At 32.0% G+C, this 20840-nt stretch overlaps 1 protein-coding gene and 1 long non-coding RNA gene across 2 annotated transcripts; both read left to right on the top strand.

Annotated features, from left to right (window-relative positions):
• Positions 1-1908: 1908 nt before the first annotated feature.
• Positions 1909-4064, top strand: LOC131638727 (uncharacterized). Its single transcript, XR_009294752.1, has 3 exons — positions 1909-2378; positions 3004-3156; positions 3249-4064. It is a non-coding gene; the product is annotated as an uncharacterized LOC131638727 (long non-coding RNA).
• A 9116-nt stretch (positions 4065-13180) lies between these two features.
• LOC131638734 (uncharacterized) lies at positions 13181-13852 on the top strand. The gene has a single exon (XM_058909289.1). The coding sequence runs from the start codon at positions 13181-13183 to the stop codon at positions 13850-13852; it is 672 nt and encodes a 223-aa protein (XP_058765272.1).
• Positions 13853-20840: the final 6988 nt, after the last annotated feature.

Consider the following 20840-nt stretch of genomic DNA (forward strand, 5'->3'; position numbering starts at 1 on the left):
TTCAAAATTTAGTTGCATCAGCTAAGGGAGTACCATCTTTTGATTTGAGTCGAGTATCGCGTGCCATTGGTGTTTTGGCAGGTTTGCATCCAAGTAAACCTGTGTTGTGTAATAAGTCCAAGGTGTATTTGCGTTGACATATGTTGATTCCAGAATCATTGCGTGCAATTTCAAGACCGAGGAAGTACTTCAAATTGCCCAGATCTTTGATACGGAAGTGTTGATGGAGGACATCTTTTGTTTGTTGAATGTGGTGCAAGTTATTTCCTGCAATAAGAAGGTCATCAACGTATATCAAAATGCAAGTAAAATGTTGATCCGTATGTTGGATAAATAAAGAGTGATCAGAGGAGCATTGTTTGAATTTGTGAGTTATAAGTATGTGTGATAGCTTCTCAAACCACTTTCTACTGGATTGTTTCAATCCATATAGAGATTTTAATAACTTACACACTTGATTTGGATGAGATGTTTTTAAACCCTTAGGTGGATTCATATAAACGTCTTCATCTAAATCTCCGTGTAGAAAAGCGTTATAAACGTCTAATTGATGTAAATGTAAATTCATAGAAGAAGCAAGAGCAAGAATTAACCTGACAGATGTAAGTTTAGCTACAGGTGAAAAGGTTTCAAAGAAGTCAATACCTTGTGTTTGATTAAAGCCTTGTGCTACTAATCTAGCCTTATGTCATTCGATAGTTCCATCAGATTTGAATTTGGTTTTATAAAACCATTTACATCTGATGGCTTTCTTACCATTAGGAAGAGTTGTTAAAATCCAAGTCTTGTTATCAATTAAAGCTTGAAGTTATGTTTGCATAGCAGTAATCCATAGAGGGTCTGCCGAGGCTTGTTTATAGTTTGTAGGATCATTAATGGCAGTTATGGATGATATGTATGAATGATGTGCAGGAGATATATTTTGATAACATATATAATGTGATATGTCATGAGGAATGCATTTATATGAATGATTGCAAATAAAATCCTTAAGGTATGCAGGGGCTGTTTTTATTCTTATGGACTGTCTAGTGTTGACATTAATAGGGGAGGGAGAAGTTTCAGGAAGGTTAGGAGAAGTGAGAGTGTTTTGTTGTGCTGAAACGGTTTGTGGAGTGGGATGTGTATTAGTAATGTTAAGGCTGACTAGGGGTTGTGCCGTTGAATGGCAGATTGGTTTAAAGTGGTAGGGGTAGTGTGTTGGATGCTGTTTGGAATGTGAAATATAAATGGCTGGTGGGAGATATCCATGGTAGAAAAGTCATTGTTTTGGGGTGGATGAGGAGGTGTATAAGGGTAGATATTTTCATAAAAGATACAATTCCTACTAGTGAAAAGGGATCTGTTTGTAAGATTAAATAGTAGGTATCCTTTTATGCCTAAGGTAAAACCTAAGAAAATACATTGTATACTTCTTTGATCTAGTTTATCTCTCTGTTTAGCAAGGGTAGAAGCATGAGTCAAGCATCCAAAAGTTTTAAGGTTGTCATAAGTAGGAAAAGTTTTAAAAAGGAGCTCATATGGTGTATGATTATCAATGGTAGGGCTGCATAGGCGATTAATTAAAAAAACAGCATGGCATAATGCAAAAGACCAGAATTTTTTTGGTAAAGAAGCATGAAATAATAAAGATCTAGTGACATTAAGTAAGTGGCGATGCTTTCTTTCAACAGTGGAGTTTTGTTGAGGTGTTTCAACACAACTCCTTTGGTAAACAATGCCTAAAGAGGCATACAGTAGTGTATAAATGACAATAGAATATTTAATATGATACCTTTTTTATTAAAAATAGGTGTGAAATTTAAAACAAATAAAATATTTCAATATATGACACCAGGTAAAATGAGTATAAAATAGAGTTCTGGAAAAACTGCAAATATAAATATATACTTGATTTTAGGGAAAATTGGTGTGATAAGTGATTTTTTTTAATTTTTTACAAGCGCGACTCGTGTTTCTTCCACCAACGCTTCAACGAAAAAACCCTTTCTCATTGTGCCGCTTCCACGAGAAAACAAAACCCTTATCTCAGAATGTGTTCAAAATGGGAAACTCTTCAATCTCTCTATCAATTGAAGATTCACAATTTCATTCCACTCTTAATCTCGATCTCAATCTCAATCAGAGTCTTAGATCAAATAAAAAACTTATTCAACATGGTTCAGAGTCGCTTCAATCCCATTCTCGTTTGAAGATTAACGAGTCAACCTCTTTTGAAGATTCACAATTCAAATCCATTTTCAATTCAAAATTGCTCTCAACTCCTTTCTCGACTTATCTGCTAGCAGACTCGGTGTACCATTCTTTGTTGCAACACAAGTGGTGGTACCTGTGTTGGTACACAATTCGTCAAAATAAACCCTCACTCTAATTTTGTGGTATGAGCATTTAATTTTTTTGTGTTAAGTTTTTTTCCTTAAAATATTACTCTAATTTTGTTAATTATTTTTAGGGTTAAATAAGTTTTTGGTCCTTGTAAATATCTCAATTTTGGTTTTTAGTCCCTATAAAAAAAATGTTGACTTTTAGTCCTATAAAATCACTTTTGCACTCACTTTTAGTCCCTCTACAGGGACTAAAAGTGAGTGCAAAAGTAATTTTATAGGGACTAAAAGTCGACTTTTTTTTTAATAGGGATTAAAAGTAGTTTTTGGTAATTTTATAAGGACTAAAAACATATTTAACCCTTATTTTTACCTAGTTTTCTTTGGAGATGAAATAATGTGTTAATTCGGTTCTAGCTTATAAGCTGGCACTTTTTTTAAAGTTAGTGCGCCATCTCAATGATGTTTGTGGTTAATGTTGTTATCAAATCTGGTGGGTGTTGTTTTTCTTGTTTAATCGTGTAGGCTTGGAGTTAACTTATCTGTTACTTTCATAGTTGTGCGGTTTTTCTAATTCCCTATTTTGTTCTTGCCATAGCTTTCTCTATAATGTTATGTTATTATTGATTTCGGTTGGTGTCCCTCATGTCATTGATTTATTCCACCGTTCCCACATTAGGATGACTTTAATTGTTCGGAGTTTTGACTTGATTCAAAACAGAAAATTAACATATCAACAATCGTCAAGGAATAAATAAACAATTGTGGCAATGAGCGAAGAAGGCAACCCGAAAAGACACTTCTAGACAACATTGAATAGTTGTTTTTAGTTGTAAGTTTGTGGTTTCTTTTTCTGTCAAAATTTTGCCATGGTTACATGTGACATACAAGTATAAAGGGTCATATATTCCAATATTGATGCAGGTCTATTCAATAAGAAAGGAAAGCTTCTTGATTTGTCCAACAGCTCAATACAGATAAGAAAATATGGTTTCTTGAATAGTATGATATTTCCCAAATTTTCCTACTTTATCCGGTGCTATAATACATTGATAAAAAATTTCTTATTTCAATATGCATTTTTTAATACTAGATCACTAGTGTAAACCAATCTATATCATGTATCTACTTCAATTTTTATTTGAACAATTGCTTCTATATATTATCTTGGTTTTTTGAATGAGGTGGAGATTATGAATATCTAGTTAACTCCAATTTAGTTTTATATTTTTATATTGTAGATTCATTATCTTGGTCTAACCAGCAATTATATATATATATATATATATATATGCCTTCTAGTTAGTTGCAGACAACTTACGCATTTTGGTTCCTCGGAGGGGGATTCAAGAAGAAATGTGATATGGATGGACTTCAAACCTGTAGATCGTGCTCAAAGAGTTAATAACAGTAACTCATACATATTGGAATATTATGGTGGAGTTGTTTCATCTGAAACATAACCTTTGTTTCATCTCTTGTCATCAATGTAATGTCGTATCAATGGAGGGTAATTTAAGACTTTCTTATAAATGGATGTGAAGCTGCCGAAGAAATCACCCAAAAAGCAAATAGGATGGAAAATCATAATATGTATTGGATAAATTTAAAAGGGATTATAGTTTCTCTGGTATATGACTAGTCAGACACAACAATTTTTTATACGATTTTATCATTTGCATAATGTACAAACTTGTGATGTTCAACCTTGTTATGGTATCTTCGAAGTCTCCGAGTAAAGCACACTATCATGATATATATATATATATATATATATATATATATATATATATATATATATATATATATATATATATATATATATATATATATATATATATATATATATATATATATATATGAATTTACGAGTACATATGTCAATTGCTGTCAAAATTTGGATTTTATAAACAAATATATCTAACACCTTTTATTTTGAAAAACAAGTGTTAAATATTTTCATTCAACACCATTTAAAAAAGAGGTGTCAAATGCCCTTATTTACCATACCGGTAGCAACAACACCGGTAAAAAACAAGTTTTATATGTTTAAAAAATAGGTGTTAAATCTTTGTTTTGCACTAGTGATAGTATGAGGGCATAAAAAATTCAGCCCCATTGTCACTTCTAATTATTTTTATCCTGCAAGAGAATTGAGTTTCATAGTATGCAATGAAGTTCTTAATATGTGTTCTAGTTTCAGACTTATTAGACATTAAGAATATCCAAGTGTACCTAGAAAAGTCGTCTACAACAGTTAAGAAGTATTGAAAGCCATCCATAGAGGCAGTAGAGATAGGGCCCCATATGTCCATATGGACTAAATCAAAGCATTGTAATGAAACAAATTTGCTAGTGGTAAAAGGGAGTTTACATTGTTTGGATAGATGGCATGTGTTACAAGAAGAGATTTTACAGTGTGTAATAGTAGCGAAATTTTGTGACATTGTGTGTAAGACCTCATTAGAAGGATGACCTAGGCGACAGTGCCATAGGGAATCCTTAGTCTTTGTGTGATTATAACTACTAGAGGAATTACAGCTATTCAAAACAGAAAATTGATGTTTAGGTTGTGTGTGCAGCAAATATAGGTTGTTATGTTGAGTCACATGGCCAATCATTCGTCTGGTACACACATCCTGAATAAAGCATGAATTGTGTGAGAAAGAGAGGCTATATTGATTGTTTTGACATAATTTAGATATTGAAATTAAGCTGAACTTGAATGCAGGTAAATATATGACATTATGTAGATGCAATGAATCCTCAAGTATAATGGTTCCAGAATAACTAGCAGTGAGGTATATACCATTTGGAAGAAAGATTTTGATAGGTTTTATAACATGAATGTCAGAGAAACAAGTAATGTGAGCGCAAACATGGTGTGAAGCACCTGAATCCAGAATCCAAGTAGAGTTTTGATGAAAGGGATTACCTGAAAACATACCTGAGATAATGCTTGTGTCATGATTGGATGATTTGTCCTTGTCCTGTGATTCTGATGTTTGATTTTTGCGCAATTGTTGAAGCAGTAACATGAGATGTTGGTAGTCTTCTTTTGAGAGGACATGGTCTTTATTTGGAGTTGTTGAGGGTTTATTTTCAGAGGGGTTTTTGGTGTTCTTGCTGCGATATCCAGGAGGAAATCCATGTTTAAAGTAACAATTCTCGATGGTATGGTTCGTTTTGGTGCAATTGGTACACATCATAGAGGTTTTAGTATTCGGTTTGCCTTTGGTGCGTGAGTTATCCTTTTGGTTAGCATATAGAATGAGAGGGTTTGGAGTTACAGCAGGGACGATTTGTTGCTGAACGATAAGTGAGTAAACACGACTTATGCTAGGTAAGGGGGAAAGGAGCAAGATCTGAGTGCGAATGTGGTGGTAATTATCATTTAAACCTTTCAAGAAACATGTGATATACTCCATGTGTTTGAATTTTTGCACAGCCTGAGATAGATCGCAGGTGCAGGGTGTAGGACATGTGCAAGAAGGGGTAGGGCGCATGTCTTCTAATTCATCCCATAGGATCTTTAGATCAGTGAAGTATGTGGATAAAGATCTATCTCCCTGTTGAATTGAATGGATATCACGAAGAAGATCGGAGAAGCGGAAGTGATTACCTTTGGTAAATCTTTCTCGCAAGTCTTCCCAAAGATCGTATGCCGAATCGAAACAGATTGTGCTTTGAGCAATATGAGGAGACAGAGTACGATTGAGCCAAGAGATTACCATGCTATTTGCGCGATCCCATAGCTCGAAATTAGGGTCAGATGATGCAGGTTTGAGGAGAGTGCCATTGATGAAAGAGATTTTGTTTTTGGAGGTGAGAGCGCGACGCATTGATCTGCTCCAGTTGTAGTAATTGTTGTCGTCTAATGGCGGTGCAACGATGATAGCGTCGGGATTTTCACCTGGATGCAAATAGTATGGATTTCTAGGGTTTAAAGATGGATCGATTGGATCTTTCTTTGAAGGTCGAGAAGTTTTGATAGGTGTGGTGGGGATTTCTTCTTCTTCGTCAGACGCCATGGGAGTGTAAGGATGATGATGGTGGAGACGGAGAAAGAAGGAGAAAGAAAGGGCTTAGTCTTCTGATACCATATTACAATGGTGAATGCACCATTGTTGAAGATGAAGTATGGCGGCAAATGATAATATGAAATAACAATTTGTATTGAATAAATGGAACAGTAACACAAGAGTTACATATATATGGACTATCCATATATGACCTAATGGGCCTAAACTAAGTTATATTGTATTTCTCTAATATTCACTGTGGTGTTTTTTAGTGTATTTTATGCTACTATTTTTTTAAATAATACATTTCATATAATTTATTTTATGGTTTATTTTTTCAATCAAATTACAAATTGCTCTTAATCCATATGAAAAGTGACATGGTTTCCATTGCATTATAAAATAAACTCATTATCAAATTCAAAAGTTAACACTAGACATCAAAATCTTGGAAAGGGATTTGAAAGTTTAACAAATAGAACACAATAAAGCACACATCAATTAACATGTTGCACACCTCAAACACACGTCAAAACTATTTTGTAACAAAACTAGAAGAAATTTTGTTGAAGAAGAAGAAACAAAAAAGGTACAAAGTGTAAACAAAGATGGAGGACAGTTGGACCGACACAAAATTTGAATTTAATGATAGGTGAAATAAAATATTTTAAGGATAATTTTTTCTATTGGTTTGATTCATTGGTTTGACGGTTACTAAAACTAAAATCGAGAACCGAACCAAACTACATTAATTTTTGGGTCCTACTTCATTACCCAACTTAAAATGTTGGGTAACTTTACCCACTTGACATGTCTTATATAGATTGGTTATTACTTAAATCATTTGTCATGTCATCACTATTTTGTAGTTTTTAATTTTTGCCCATATCATTTTATAATTACATATTTATCCAACTCTCATTTTATTTTAAATTAATATTTTTAATTAAAAAAATTACATTATTTTCATTCATTTTCTAATATGATGAAATTGAGAAACCTAACAAGAAGCAACCAAAGCATCAGACCCAGCACAACTATGGCAGAGTTGAAGTTGCGGCCAGGATTTCAAAGAAGAGAACATTTTTCTTCTTCCTCTTGACAATATCCTTCTTTCTCACTTTCTCATCTCCGTCTTTTCGTTTTTGAAAAAGGGTCAAATCAATAACTCTTCCAATACTTACAAAATCACACACAAGTTTTTCTCATTCTCCTTCTTCTTCACACACACATAGAGATTACTTACTCTCTCAATAACAATTTTTTCATCGGTTATTTTTACACTTTTAATGGAAAATAAATATGGGTTTTGTGTATGAGGAATATGGTATGCCTTTTTTCTGTAAAACCCTTGATACCCCCTCTTACTTTTTATCTCATTTCAATTTTAGATTTTTTAATGTTTTTTTCCTTCATTTTTAATGATGATTATTATTAGTGTTTCAATGCATAGATTAATTGCATTTTGATTTTGCAGGTTGTCATTGGGGTGTCTGCTTTTTGTTTTTCATCTCTGTTTGAACAATCATTACAGTATTCTATGCAATTTTAATCTTCTTTCTTGTTCTATAAAACACTTAACCCAAATTATTGATTAAATTTAAGTACTTTGGTATGATATGTTTCTATTTAATTTTTAGAACTTTTTAAATCTAAATATAGTCTTATTTGTAGATCATTTTGGAAAGAAAATGGAGGACATTGAGAAGAATGTAAGATTGAAGCAATTAGAGGCAACAATAATACATTGATAGCAGATGTATGTTTTTATTTCTCCAATGTTTTTTTCTCAAAAAGAAGAGATTTTATAACTTTGGCAGTCTTTTTTAATTGCTTTGTCTTTTCTTATATTCAGGTGGTAATAGTCCGGTTGCTTTTGGTGATCATAGACAGTTTTGCTTCAGTATTTTTTCATCAATTTGGGGCCGATTTTTTGCAGGGAGTTATTTAGTTCGGTTGGGGTTGTGGCGTCTCGTCGAGTTTTCATTCCTCCTAGCTACCTAGCCCAATCTAAGTTAGTTTTTGTTGGAATTTTTCTTATATGCCTAGAGGTGCTTTTATTCTGGTTAATTTTCAGGCTTAAGTGCAGAGTTTTTTTTCTTAATTTTTAGATATTTATGTTCAGTTGATTAGAAATTTCTGCATCGGTGGAATTTTATCGGTGGCTCTCGGTTGCTGTTCCTTGCTTTCTGTTTTTTTACTGGTTATACTACTGAGTTAAGGAATGAAAGCCGAATTGGTGTTGCTGATACTTTGTTTATTTCGTTGGAATTGGTGGAAGGTGGAATCTTATATTTGGTGTCTTTGTTATAGTTCTGTTTGCATTGTGTTAGTTTGATAGGTGACCGTAAGCATTAGCTGTGTAATATATCATGAGAATAGGTGGTTTGTATTGGCATGACTTATGCCCAGTTTTTGTGTTTATATATTTATATCCATTTGTTTTATATATTTGTTTTAGATCTTAATTGATATTTATTTTAATCAATTAAGTGTCAAAATACCTCTGATTTTTTAATTAAAAAAAGAATAATTTTTAATTAAAAAAAGTCAAGCAAAAAAATGAAAAAATCAAACAAGTAAATGACAAATTCATTTTATACCAATAAATGACAAACACGGTCTTAAATCACGATAAATGACAAATTCAATTTATACCAATAAATGACAAACACGATCTTAAATAAATGAAAAAATCAAACAAATAAATGACAAACACAATATTAAATCAATGAAGAAAATTCAATTTATGACAATTCAAATTTTAAATTAAAAATAAAACAAAAACATCAAATAGATTTTCCATAATGTCAAATTTCAACTAGTAATACATAAAAAAAATTCAACTAGATTGGTTATTACTTAAAAAAATAGTTTCTCTATGTAGAATAATTCATTACCTTTGAAATATTATCTATTTTCCCCATAAATTTGTTTTGGTATATTTCAATCATTCTTTGTGTTCCTGCATTCCATGCCTGCACATATTGCTACAAGAGAATGTCCATTTGTAAAATCATTTAGGTATACGTGAAAAAAGTTAAACAAATTAAACAATAAAGAGTTTAAAGTTGTGTGAAATTAATACCGAAAAAGTAGTTGGTAGAAACCAATATCTTTGAAATAAATTGTCTTTTTTTTCAGCATAAGTGAACATACTTGCAGCTAAATCAAGAATCTGAAACAATAGACATTAGAAATTTTTAAATATGTTTAAAAATAAACACTATTACCACATATTTTTATCTCTTGGTCAACCAAATTACGAGGCTTTAAGCATTCAAACAACTTTCTTGTTCCTTCACAAATTAATGCATCCGGAACAACTAAAATTTCGGTCCTACAATTAATAATAAAAAATAATATATCATTACATTTATATTTTGTGTAATCAATTTATTTAAAATATTATTAATTAAAGTTAAATACAATCAATAATATATGACTAACTTTTCAGAATTTTTGTTTGTATGATAGTCAAATAAATATGATGCCACAGCACACTCATCATCCTCTAGATTCATTGTGTTTATTGTTTTAAACAAAGAAGATAAACCCTGCATCAACATAAGAGATATAAATAATAAATATAAAATAGAATTATAAAATATGAATATAAAACATGAGCAAGTATGAAATAAATTACTTACATCAGAATTTTTTTTTTTGTAGAAGAAAAGTCTAAATTTTTACTAGACTTAATGTAGAAACCTGTGGGTGAGCCGGTTGCTACCAAAGTCGGAATGCATGTTTTGTTTTTATGAGATGGTGGATGAAATTCTTGGAGATTTTTTTTTTTGAAATTTAAGTTCATGGTCTTTAACAATCTTTTTTGGAGTCACTTCCTGTTGTTCTTCAGCTCCATCTCTTTCAATCATCTCAATTTATAAGGAGTGGATGTTTTGTGATTGGGAATGTAATGGACTAATATGGTCCGGTTAAATTTTGTAAGGGATTAAATCAAATCCTTTTTTTATGAAGGACTAATTTGAGTTGTGTGATTTTTGTGAGGGACCAAAATGGGTCTTCACTCTTAATTTTATTATAGTAATTAAAAATTTTAAACAAAACATTAAATATACTTTTTAGATTATGTTTTCAAAAATAAAAATTATTACTTAGTCAAAAAAACATATAAATTGTTACTTTTGAGAATAAAAATGTTACATTGTTTTTGGATATAATTATGATTCATTATTTTTAGAATTTTGGCAAATAATTAATAGAAAATTTCATACTGTTAAAAATAATTAATAGAAATTTTTTAATTTAATGAGAGAATTCAATTCACTTAACTGCTAGACAAGAAACATAACAAGAAAGAAATCTCAATAAAATATTTTTTTGTAATGTCTATTACAAGAAATCAATTCAATTCAATTCACTTCGCACGACATAATGTGTTGGAGTTAACTCATGGTTATGAGAGGGCTCAAATACAGAAACTCTCCATTTTTCAGTCGCAAGATTTAGAGCTACTCGAAACCTCGCACGACATTCCATTCGCATCGTTGGCCTCGGATCTCTACACCGTCCTCGCTTCTTATCACTCTTACCCTCTCTGTTACAAACTAATTGACGAACAATTATATTCCCTTCATAATCACGTTTTACATCATCTTTTCTTATTGCAAACCCGTGACATTTTGCATATATTTCATAGAAATCTATTGCTTTTTCCTCAGAAACAAATTCCAAACCTCTTATATCATCATCTGTCAGGTCATTAATCTTTTTGTAAATATCCATGTCCTCTTTTCCTTCTTCATCGCCGACATTATTACAACTAACCAATTCTTCACAATCTATATCTTCAGAGTCTACGTCCATTTGAACCTAATAAAAATACACAAACAAATATAAATATTTTAGATTCTCCATCTACATAATAGTAAGCTTTATGAGAATTAAAACCTCAACAAACAAATACTTTTTCTCACAATTTTACATTATAAGCATAACGGTAAGATTTAATGTCAAATGTTCAATATGATGCAAGAAGGCAATGAACCATGATTATTTTTTATTATTGTTTGAATATTTTTGACTATTTTTTTTTAAAAAAAACACCTATAATTTAGAGACTAAGCAAACATACACACATAAAATCCAGTAGATCTTCCTTTCATTTTATTTATTGACCTAGATAGATCAAAGGTAAATTTGGAAGGAGAGAACTATAAGAGTTTTGACCTTCTTTGTTTTCTTCAAAATCTATAAAACAGACCGTGTAAAATGGCTTCAAATTGAAAGAATACATCTAAATCACTAAAGTGTCATTGAGTCCTATGAATCAAACACAACAAAAGTTTGAACACGTAGTGTTAAGAACTGAAAGAAATTCTAAGAGTTTTCACACACAATTAACCCAATTGAAAATTAAACAGAGATAAGAGTTATTCTTTTTCTTTTTTAATTTTTATTTTAATGATATTTTGTTGTGATGCATAAGCCAATTATAATCATCATTTCATAACAGTTGCTACCATTTTATTCTTTACAAGAAAAATAATTCTTTTTCAAACTGTTTTGACAAACTCATTATCATCATTTCATAGCAGCAACAATAACAGAACAAACATAATCCACAAACTACCAATGTTTAAAGACAAAACCCATTTATAAATATTAATAAAGAAAATAAATACAAAATTATTCATCTATGAATATTAATAAGAGAAAGCAAATACAAAATTATCCATATATGAATAATGATAACATAAAACAAATACAAAATTAAAGAGAAAAAAAGAGAAATTACCTTGTAAAAATGAGTAGAAATCTAGCAAAATATAGATGTAGCAATGAAATATATGAGTGAGAGAGAAGAGATTGACTGAAAGAGTAGCAAAAAGGAAGAAGAAATTGACAAAGTTTAGAAAGAAAAGATTGGTTTAATGGAAGATTTGAGAGAGTAGTAAATCAAAGTGGAGAAGAAGAAAGAAAAACAGTAGAATGAACCGTGAAAAAAAAAAAGAATTTGAAAAGATATTGTTTTATTATAGAATAAAATAAAAAATTACCATTAGTATATTTGGGGTAAATGTATAATTATTCAAAAGTATATAACTAGGAATAAAAATATGACACATCATAAAAACACCTAATAACTTCTACACTTGACAACTCAGATGGGTAAAGTTACCCAATTTTTTTAGGTGGGTAAATAAGAATTCACCTTAATTTTTATTAGTTTGATTAGATTTTACAACTAAACCATAAACAATTGGTTTTTTCTCGATTTGGTTTGTTTAATTGAATTTTTTTATCCACTTAAATTCGTTATCTTTTGACTTTTGTTGTCCTTTCTTCTCTCTTTCTTATTCCGTCTCTTTCTTGTCTTCTCTCTCTCCCTTTCTTTCTCGTTCTTCCACCGTCGTCTTCTTCATGACGACATCACCGGGTAAAACACCACCATCATTGCTAAATCCGCCAAACACAACTCCGAAACAAACAAGTGTTCCTAACAAACGGACATGTTGGACTCATTCTACATGCATCAGAGCGATAATCTTGGTATATCTATCTATCGTTTCAATTCTATTTATATTCCAAGTAACTCCTTGTACTAATTAACATTTCCAAAATGCAAACTAAGTGGCCACCGTTTTGATAACAATTGAATAAAGGGAAGACATATAGAAAGTGTTTAATTCGCATTATCCTCCAAGTTATTACCAATCATATTCAAATGAATGCAATTTAATAGACGCGATAAGCTAGAATGACGTTGAAGACACTCATGGTATATCTATAAATATCAAATATTCTTTTGTTTATATCAATCTGTCAGTTCTCGATCATATTTTCAATCTTTTTCACTACAACAGTACAATGTACTGGGGTATTGGGAACTCAGGTCATGTCGAGGCGTTTAACCGTAATTATTTTGAGGTGTTTAACCTGAACGGTGTCTCTGTCAAGACCATGGTTACCGATAGGCGGGAGGTGGTTGATGATCATATATCGCGTTTTTTGGGAACAACTTATTCCAGGACAAAGGTTTTCGGATTTGACGCCGACTGGACTACTCATAATCCTGATACCTTGTCGTCGAGTTGCGCTGCTGTGCACATCTGTGATGAAACTTCGTGTCTTATAATTATGATAAGTCATGTTGTTCCACAATCACTTGTTAATTTTCTTCGCCATCCGAATTATATCTTTGTAGGTTTCGGTATCAATGATAATGTAGCTAAGTTGGAGAAGAATTATGGGTTTGGATGCAGAAATGCTGTGGAGCTTGGACCGCTGGCTGCTACAATCATAAAGAGTTCTCGTTTGAGTTATTGCGGTGTTGATGAACTAGCTAGGGTGGTTAATGGGTGTGATCTTTCGAACAATAGGTCTTCGAGCATTGGCTTTCAGTGGGATAAGATGGATGATATCAAAGAGCTTGCTAAACTTGTTACTATTAATGTTTATTCTTATCACATGATTGGGACTAAACTACTGCTTTGTTTACTTGTTTTAGTTGGATTTAATAATTCATATTTTGTTGGCTAATGTTTTGTTTAGATTGATGAACTTGAATTTGATTTATTTACACAAAAATAGTCATGACTTTCTATCACCATTAGTCATTAGAGAGTGCATTTGATCATTATTTTCTGTACATTTTTTGCGATGATATTTTTACCTTTTTGGTCATGCCAGTAATTATTTGTCAAATGTTGTATAAAAAGTCATGACGACGTTTGATACCCGTAATCCATTCCAAACTTTTCAATTTGGCGTTTAGTGTACGGAGTTTTCTTAGTAATCATGGTTTGTGAGAATCATGTTTCAATCTTTAGCCGAATAGTGAGTTTCACCCATTTGTGGTATTTTGCTAGAAAATACAATCATAAAATTTTTGTAAATGTTAAATTTTTAGGTTTTCAAATTTGTGTGCCCATGTACAGGAGTCGCTGAAGACGTGGTAAAGTATTTCAATGACTTTAAGCTTTGGGTAAGTGTATGAGATGGTGCATAGGCCATTTTTACACGGTGTCAGAAGGGTGGGTGTGGAGCAAGTGTTTCTTACGATGAATTTTTACGAATGGTCATAATTCAGGAATTAATTGAATTTTTTTTTTAGTGCACAATTTTTTAGTGACAAAATAAATTGATCATAAGTGCAACACGAATGAAAGTGCATCTACTCAGTCCACACGAATAAAATTTGTAACGAGATTCTTCTGCCTACCGTGCTAGTTGTGAACGGATGAGGGTCTAAAGAGAACATGAACTCAAAATCTTAGTGCTGTTACACTTTAAAAATACGTGAATGAGTGACTACACTTTGGAGAATACGTGAATGAGTGACTGTAACTTTATTATAAAGGTTATATTTATATAATCACTTATACACACCATTATCTTCCGGTGTGTTGTGTTTCTATAATTAGTGTTAGTGCGTCATAAGAATGCATCCTAATTTTATTTATTTATTCTCTTTTTTATCAGTTTTTATGTGTGATGCCATGTGTAAGTTCTCGTAACATTGACAATAATAATAAATCATTTATTTATATTATAAACAGAGAGCGGTGTCTAACAACACATCATTGTTACTTAAGTGATGAGAATGTCATGAGATTTAAAATAATCTTTTTGTGATAAAGGTCATGTGTATAATACTAGGCATAATTTGTGCACCCCTTTATAGTAAAATAATGTATATTCTTTGATACTCGATGTCATGCCCCAAAATTTGCCCATCATATTTCAAGATATTCTGGCTCATAGGATCTTCAGCTACTCAAGGCCACACAAGGGATAGGCATGACTATCTCTCTCATAAGCAATCAACCCACAACTAGGGTTTTGTTTCTCTCAAGGTAAAACCAGCTTCTGATGCCTCAAGTGGACTACATAGCATCTCATATGTCTCAAAGGATCCTCATACCAAGTTTCAAGCCTTGAATCACAAGATTGCTCAGTCAACTGCTTAATTGATCAACGGTCGACTATGTTGACCTAAAAGTCAAATGTGGTCAACTTACAGTCAAAACTCCAGATTTTTTGTCATCATCAACATCTTAAGGTCACATTCATCATTTGATCAAATTTTGATCATGGTTCATTAAGAAAATCTTCAAATTCATCAAAAGTCCAAGTTTCTAAAATTAGGGTTTCTAGGCAAAAGTCAACTAAACTTTGACCAGTCATAACTCTCACATGGTTCATCAGAAATTGTCCAACCAAAGCTCATTCTCAAGGAAATTCAATTCTCTACAACTTTGATGTTGGGCCCAAATCCAGGAAATGTACCATTTGAGAGATAGGAGTTAATACATTACAGGTCCTTATAGAAGCTCGCAAAAAGCTGTTTTTTATCAGGAGATATATCATCAAGATAAAATCTCCAAATGGAAAACATGTTCGAAAGTGGCTTGTAGAAGACATCTTGGGCTTTCCAAAAAGTCCTAGAACACCTCCATACAATAAAAATTGAGAGTTATAGATTGCACAAATTGGGCTATTTTTTAGAAATGTTAGGCACCTTAAATGACTTTTTTTTTTTACACTTTTGAGTGTTGGGCCTTAACATTTGTTTGGGCGACGTGATTTCAAGTCCATAAGGAGCCCATTAGTCATATAAATATTATTTCATGATTTTATTTTATTTATGATTGATTTTTATTTATTTAAAGACAAAAATATATCAAATAAAATCACTTTTTAATGAAATAAATTTTGTGATTTGATTCTCCAAACATCTTTACCAATCTAATACAATCCAAAAGTAAAAAAGGAACGTGAAAAGTGCATAAAATAGATGGGAACTTGAAATAGAAAGTTTGGAACATAAAATCAAATCAATTTTTTTTAAATCAAGACCTTTAATTTTATTCCAAACTAAAAACCCTATTTTGCTCCTTGATATATATACAAGTAGTTCAGGCTCAAAGGAGAGAGATCTTGGTGGATGAAACCCTAGCCATACTCATAGAAAAGAGAGGAGAAAAGTTTAAATTCGAATCCTTGGGTGCAGCTCGTTTCAATACCAACCAATCATCCTAAGCTCTTCATAAGGTAATACAAAATAGTAATGGACGATTAATGGTGTCCCATAACATGTAGGTTGGTTGCATCTTGCTCATGTTGTTACATATATTCTTGTGATTCGTTTTACATATTTTAGCGTGTATTACGTAAATATATTGCCTTTTATGAGTTCATGGTGGTGTTTAGAGAAGCTTAGAACCAATAAACTGAAGCTTGGACTTACAGGTTGTGATTTGCCATTATTAGGGCATGCGCGTTCTTGCCCTTCGTATGCATGTTTGCAGGTTGTTTTAAGCCAAATGGATGACATAGTCATTATCAGGAGAAGTTTTTAAGTCAACCCGAGCCTTTGGTTTTATTCATCTTGATCGCTTTCATGAGTTCCATGTTTGCAGATTCTTTCCTACGAATACATGACTATTCCGCAGGTAAAACTGCAGCGGTTTTCGTAAGCAAATCCGCATGTGCGGCGGAAGAAGGAGATGAACAGTGGCGCGGAAGTCTGGACCGTACGTGCTACACTCCCATTCGCCGGTGAACAAGTCCCATTCTCTCTTTGTGTGCGTGTCTTTGTTTCACTGGCCAGTCAACATTCTCTGGGTTTCACGCGTACTTTCTCATTTAGTTTCTATTTCTTTCTTATATTTTATTTCACTCATTTTATTCACGAATTGAATAATCAGCCCAATTGGCAACAAGGATGCGTAAGGAAGGCAGAGGGTGTGGGTTTGATCTCCACCCCATACATGTTATTTTTCCAGATTTTCTTTAATAGATCTGGTGCGCGCCCTCTATGAGGATCCATGGTATACCCTTGTCTATCTGCCACTGCATCATCACGGAATCCCATCCAACGCCCAGAAAGTGACATCCCACGATGCACCTTCGTGGACCACTTGTACATGATTCCTGCGCCCCACTTATTTTATTTTGTGTTTTCTTTATTTTCTTTTTGTTTCTTTTTGTTTGTTTTAATTAATTTTGAACTTAACTCCTAACTATTAAAATTAACCTATTAATATTAGAATTAGATTTAGGTTAATTAATTAACTTTTTTTAATTTAATTAGGATATAATTAATTATGTTATAACTAGTTTAATTACATTTAAATAAATAAATAAATAACAATTAATTTCCAATTTTGACATAATCAAATTTTTTAGTTTAGAATAGGAATTAGGTCTTATAAATAATTAATTTAGATATTTAATTAGTTTTTTTAGCATTAATTTAGGACAATTTAGACTTAGTTTACTAATAAATTAATATAGGTTTTCATTTAATCTTTTTATAAAAATCTAACTTTTTCTAAATTCTCTCGATTCTTCTTCTCATCTCTAATTCCACTGAATGACGCGTGTTTGTTTAAATTCGGCCCTTTATTTAATTATGCATTTACTTTTAAATTCTAGAAATCGATGTAAAGGTTGCAAATGAGTATTTTTGTAATAGCGTAGGATTTAATTTCTGCATTTACTTTCCGCACCATATGACTGCGATATACTTGTTAGATGTATGGCTAATAGGATTGCATGACAAAACTAATTAACTGAAATATTAGCTTACTAATTTCAAGATAATATATCTGAATCTAACACACCCATTTTACCGTTCACACACTCACCTTTAGGGTACCTCCTCTTGGTTGCCTTCTCAAAAATAATAGTCAAGTCCCTTCGAGCGTAGGGATGCCTTAGCCTATGCTGTCTACGATTCAAAATCACCATGTCCCTCCGATTTAAAGATCATAGTCCCTTCGACGTCGCCTTTGGTATAAATGATCTTGTCCCTCGATTAAATGGTGATAGTCCCTTCGATGGCTAAGGTATCCTTACTGGTTGCCTTTATGACTATTCATATCTCTTTATGACTATTCATATCTCATTGGATTGCATACCCTCTTTATGGTATGGATAGCCCCTATGACAATTCGATGACCCTCACATCTAATGTATAAGACTACCTACCCTAATATGGTATGGATAGTACTATCACACAAGGAAAGTCTTAAAATAGGAAAGACCTTACGAATTTAGGGTAGGTAACTCTTAAGTTCCTGCTCACAACAAATCGAACGCTTTTCACACCATGTTATCTATCATTGTCTTTTTAGACATTCTAAAAATCAAAAATTTTTTTCTAAACACACATGACACTTTCAAACAAATCAAAGTGAGCTAAGCAATTAAGAGCCCATGGATAACTATGGATGCAAAGGGTGCTTACACCTTCCCTTTGCATAACCTACCCCCCGAACTCGATCTCTTTTCAAAGAATGTCTTTCATGTTCTTTTATACCATTCCTAATTGGATAAAATAAAAGTCGGTGGCGACTCTTGCTCACCGCAACATTGTTTGCGAAATAAAATAAAAAGTCAGTGTACTTCTTAATAATTAAAAAGATCAATATCCCTTATTGTCTTATTTCAACATGGTCATACATTTTACAATCATACTCGATTAAGGAACTCGTATATATTAATGTTGCATATGTTGGGATAAATTTTATATAGGTCACTTATTTCCCTCCATGTTACTTGTTAAGCATCTAGTTAAGGGACTATATTGGTTTAAGTACAAGGGTGACATACATCACTATCATTATGAGAACAACTTATGACTCTAACATAACACTTTATATAGTATTCTTATGGTAGATCAATATAGCATAAATGTTGTTCATAATAGTCTAATCACATAATAGTCTCTACAATTACTATTGTTTCGTATGACAGTGGATTTTCCATAAATAATTCAAAAGAGCCGACATAACAATGTTGTATCTCATAAATCTATGAGTGTAGTTTATAAGAGGATTGATTTTGTCAACCAAAAAGAGTTACTGTCACGTGTTCTTTCCCCCATTGTCTTTCATTCATGTATAGTTTTTCTAATATATGCTTATAAAACATTCTAATATATATATATATATATAGACAACTATAAGTCACTTTTCAATACATCACGTTTCAAGGATTTGTCTCGTAACGGGTTTAAATAGCCTAAGGGTTTATATATTATAGAGGGTGTCTATTTTGGTGTGCTCTAAAGGGTCTAGAAAATTTTACGAATAAGTGGAGCAATGATAATAATTAGGGTCATGCTAACATGTGCCCTAAGGGCACATGTTAAGAGCTAAATGTAGAAATTCTTTCTAAAAAAATGTGCATTGTTTTCATAAAAAGTTCATAATTAATGTATTTATTACATTTTCCAATACTAATTTACTATATTTAGGTTTCTTAACATGTGCCCTTGGGGCACATGTTAGCTTTATCCTAATAATTAATACAATGTGTGGTGTGTCTGGTCGACAGGCTCATGCTGAGCATGGGCTTATGGCTTGGCTTGGCATTGATCCTACTTTTTGGCATTAAAGTTTTTTTAAAAGAAATTCATTTTGAATTGACATGTCATCCATCCTTAACAATAATTAGCTTTGAATGAGTTTGCTAAGACTGGTTCTAGAGTTTTGGAAGTTGTGTCACCTGTCTATACAATTCATTGGCAAACTTAAATTATTGTTCATGGGTCGGATCGAAAACTTTTCATATAAATAGATAGATTCGATCACTTCACAAATCACACCAAAATCCTTCGAAACTTTTTCCTTTCATATTCTCTTCTATACGCTTTCTAAGTTATCAAATTCTATTTCTTTCCTTTTTTTACTTGTTGAATTTTCCGAATATTTCTCGAATTCTCTCTAGATAATTAGTCACCTTTGAAGAAAATTCTCTTTGCCCAAGAAATTATTTTGGGTTAGGTGATCAAATGACCTTTATTTAAGTGTGTATTATAAAATAGGGGTTACCGTGTAGTAGGATATTGTACAGTTCGATTAGACTTTCATCTTAAAAACTTTTTGGTTGATAGTCTCCTTAAAAGAGATGACCTTTCACTTGAAAAAAGATTATAATGGGTAGTTTTTAATAGAAAAGGGAGAATCATATATTAAAAAGAATATAAAAAGAGTTACAAATATACAAAAGTAGCTAAGGGCATTAGAAGTGCTTAGAAAACACCAATCTAACCCTGACAACACACCAGAACAAAAAATAAACAGAAAAATAGAAGAAAAAAATAAAAGACCATCAAATCAACAACCAGGAATAACAAACACTTGACCCAATAACTTGAGAGACCTATCTTCAATCCTCAGGCCAAAAAGTTCTTTTAGAAAGAGCAAGTTTTGATAAGGTATGCATGTTCACCTAAACAAAAACATAAAGATGACAGCTGGGCACCTCAGGGGTGGCACTGAGCATGGGCTCGTAGGGCGGGAGCCCAGGGTCCCATAATTTTAGGGGCACCAAAATTTTTTTTTATCTCTATATATATTAAAATAAAATTTTATATTATAAAAATATTTGTTAGAATTTTTTTTTTTAAATACTGGTTAACAAAATTATAGGGTCACAACAAAGTCAAAATTAATAAAAGAATGTAATTTCCTATAAATAAAATATATAATAGAATAAAATCAATTAATTCCTCTAA

The sequence above is a fragment of the Vicia villosa genome, unplaced genomic scaffold (genome assembly GCF_029867415.1).
Source record: "Vicia villosa cultivar HV-30 ecotype Madison, WI unplaced genomic scaffold, Vvil1.0 ctg.002396F_1_1, whole genome shotgun sequence".
Classification (NCBI taxonomy): Eukaryota; Viridiplantae; Streptophyta; class Magnoliopsida; order Fabales; family Fabaceae; genus Vicia; species Vicia villosa.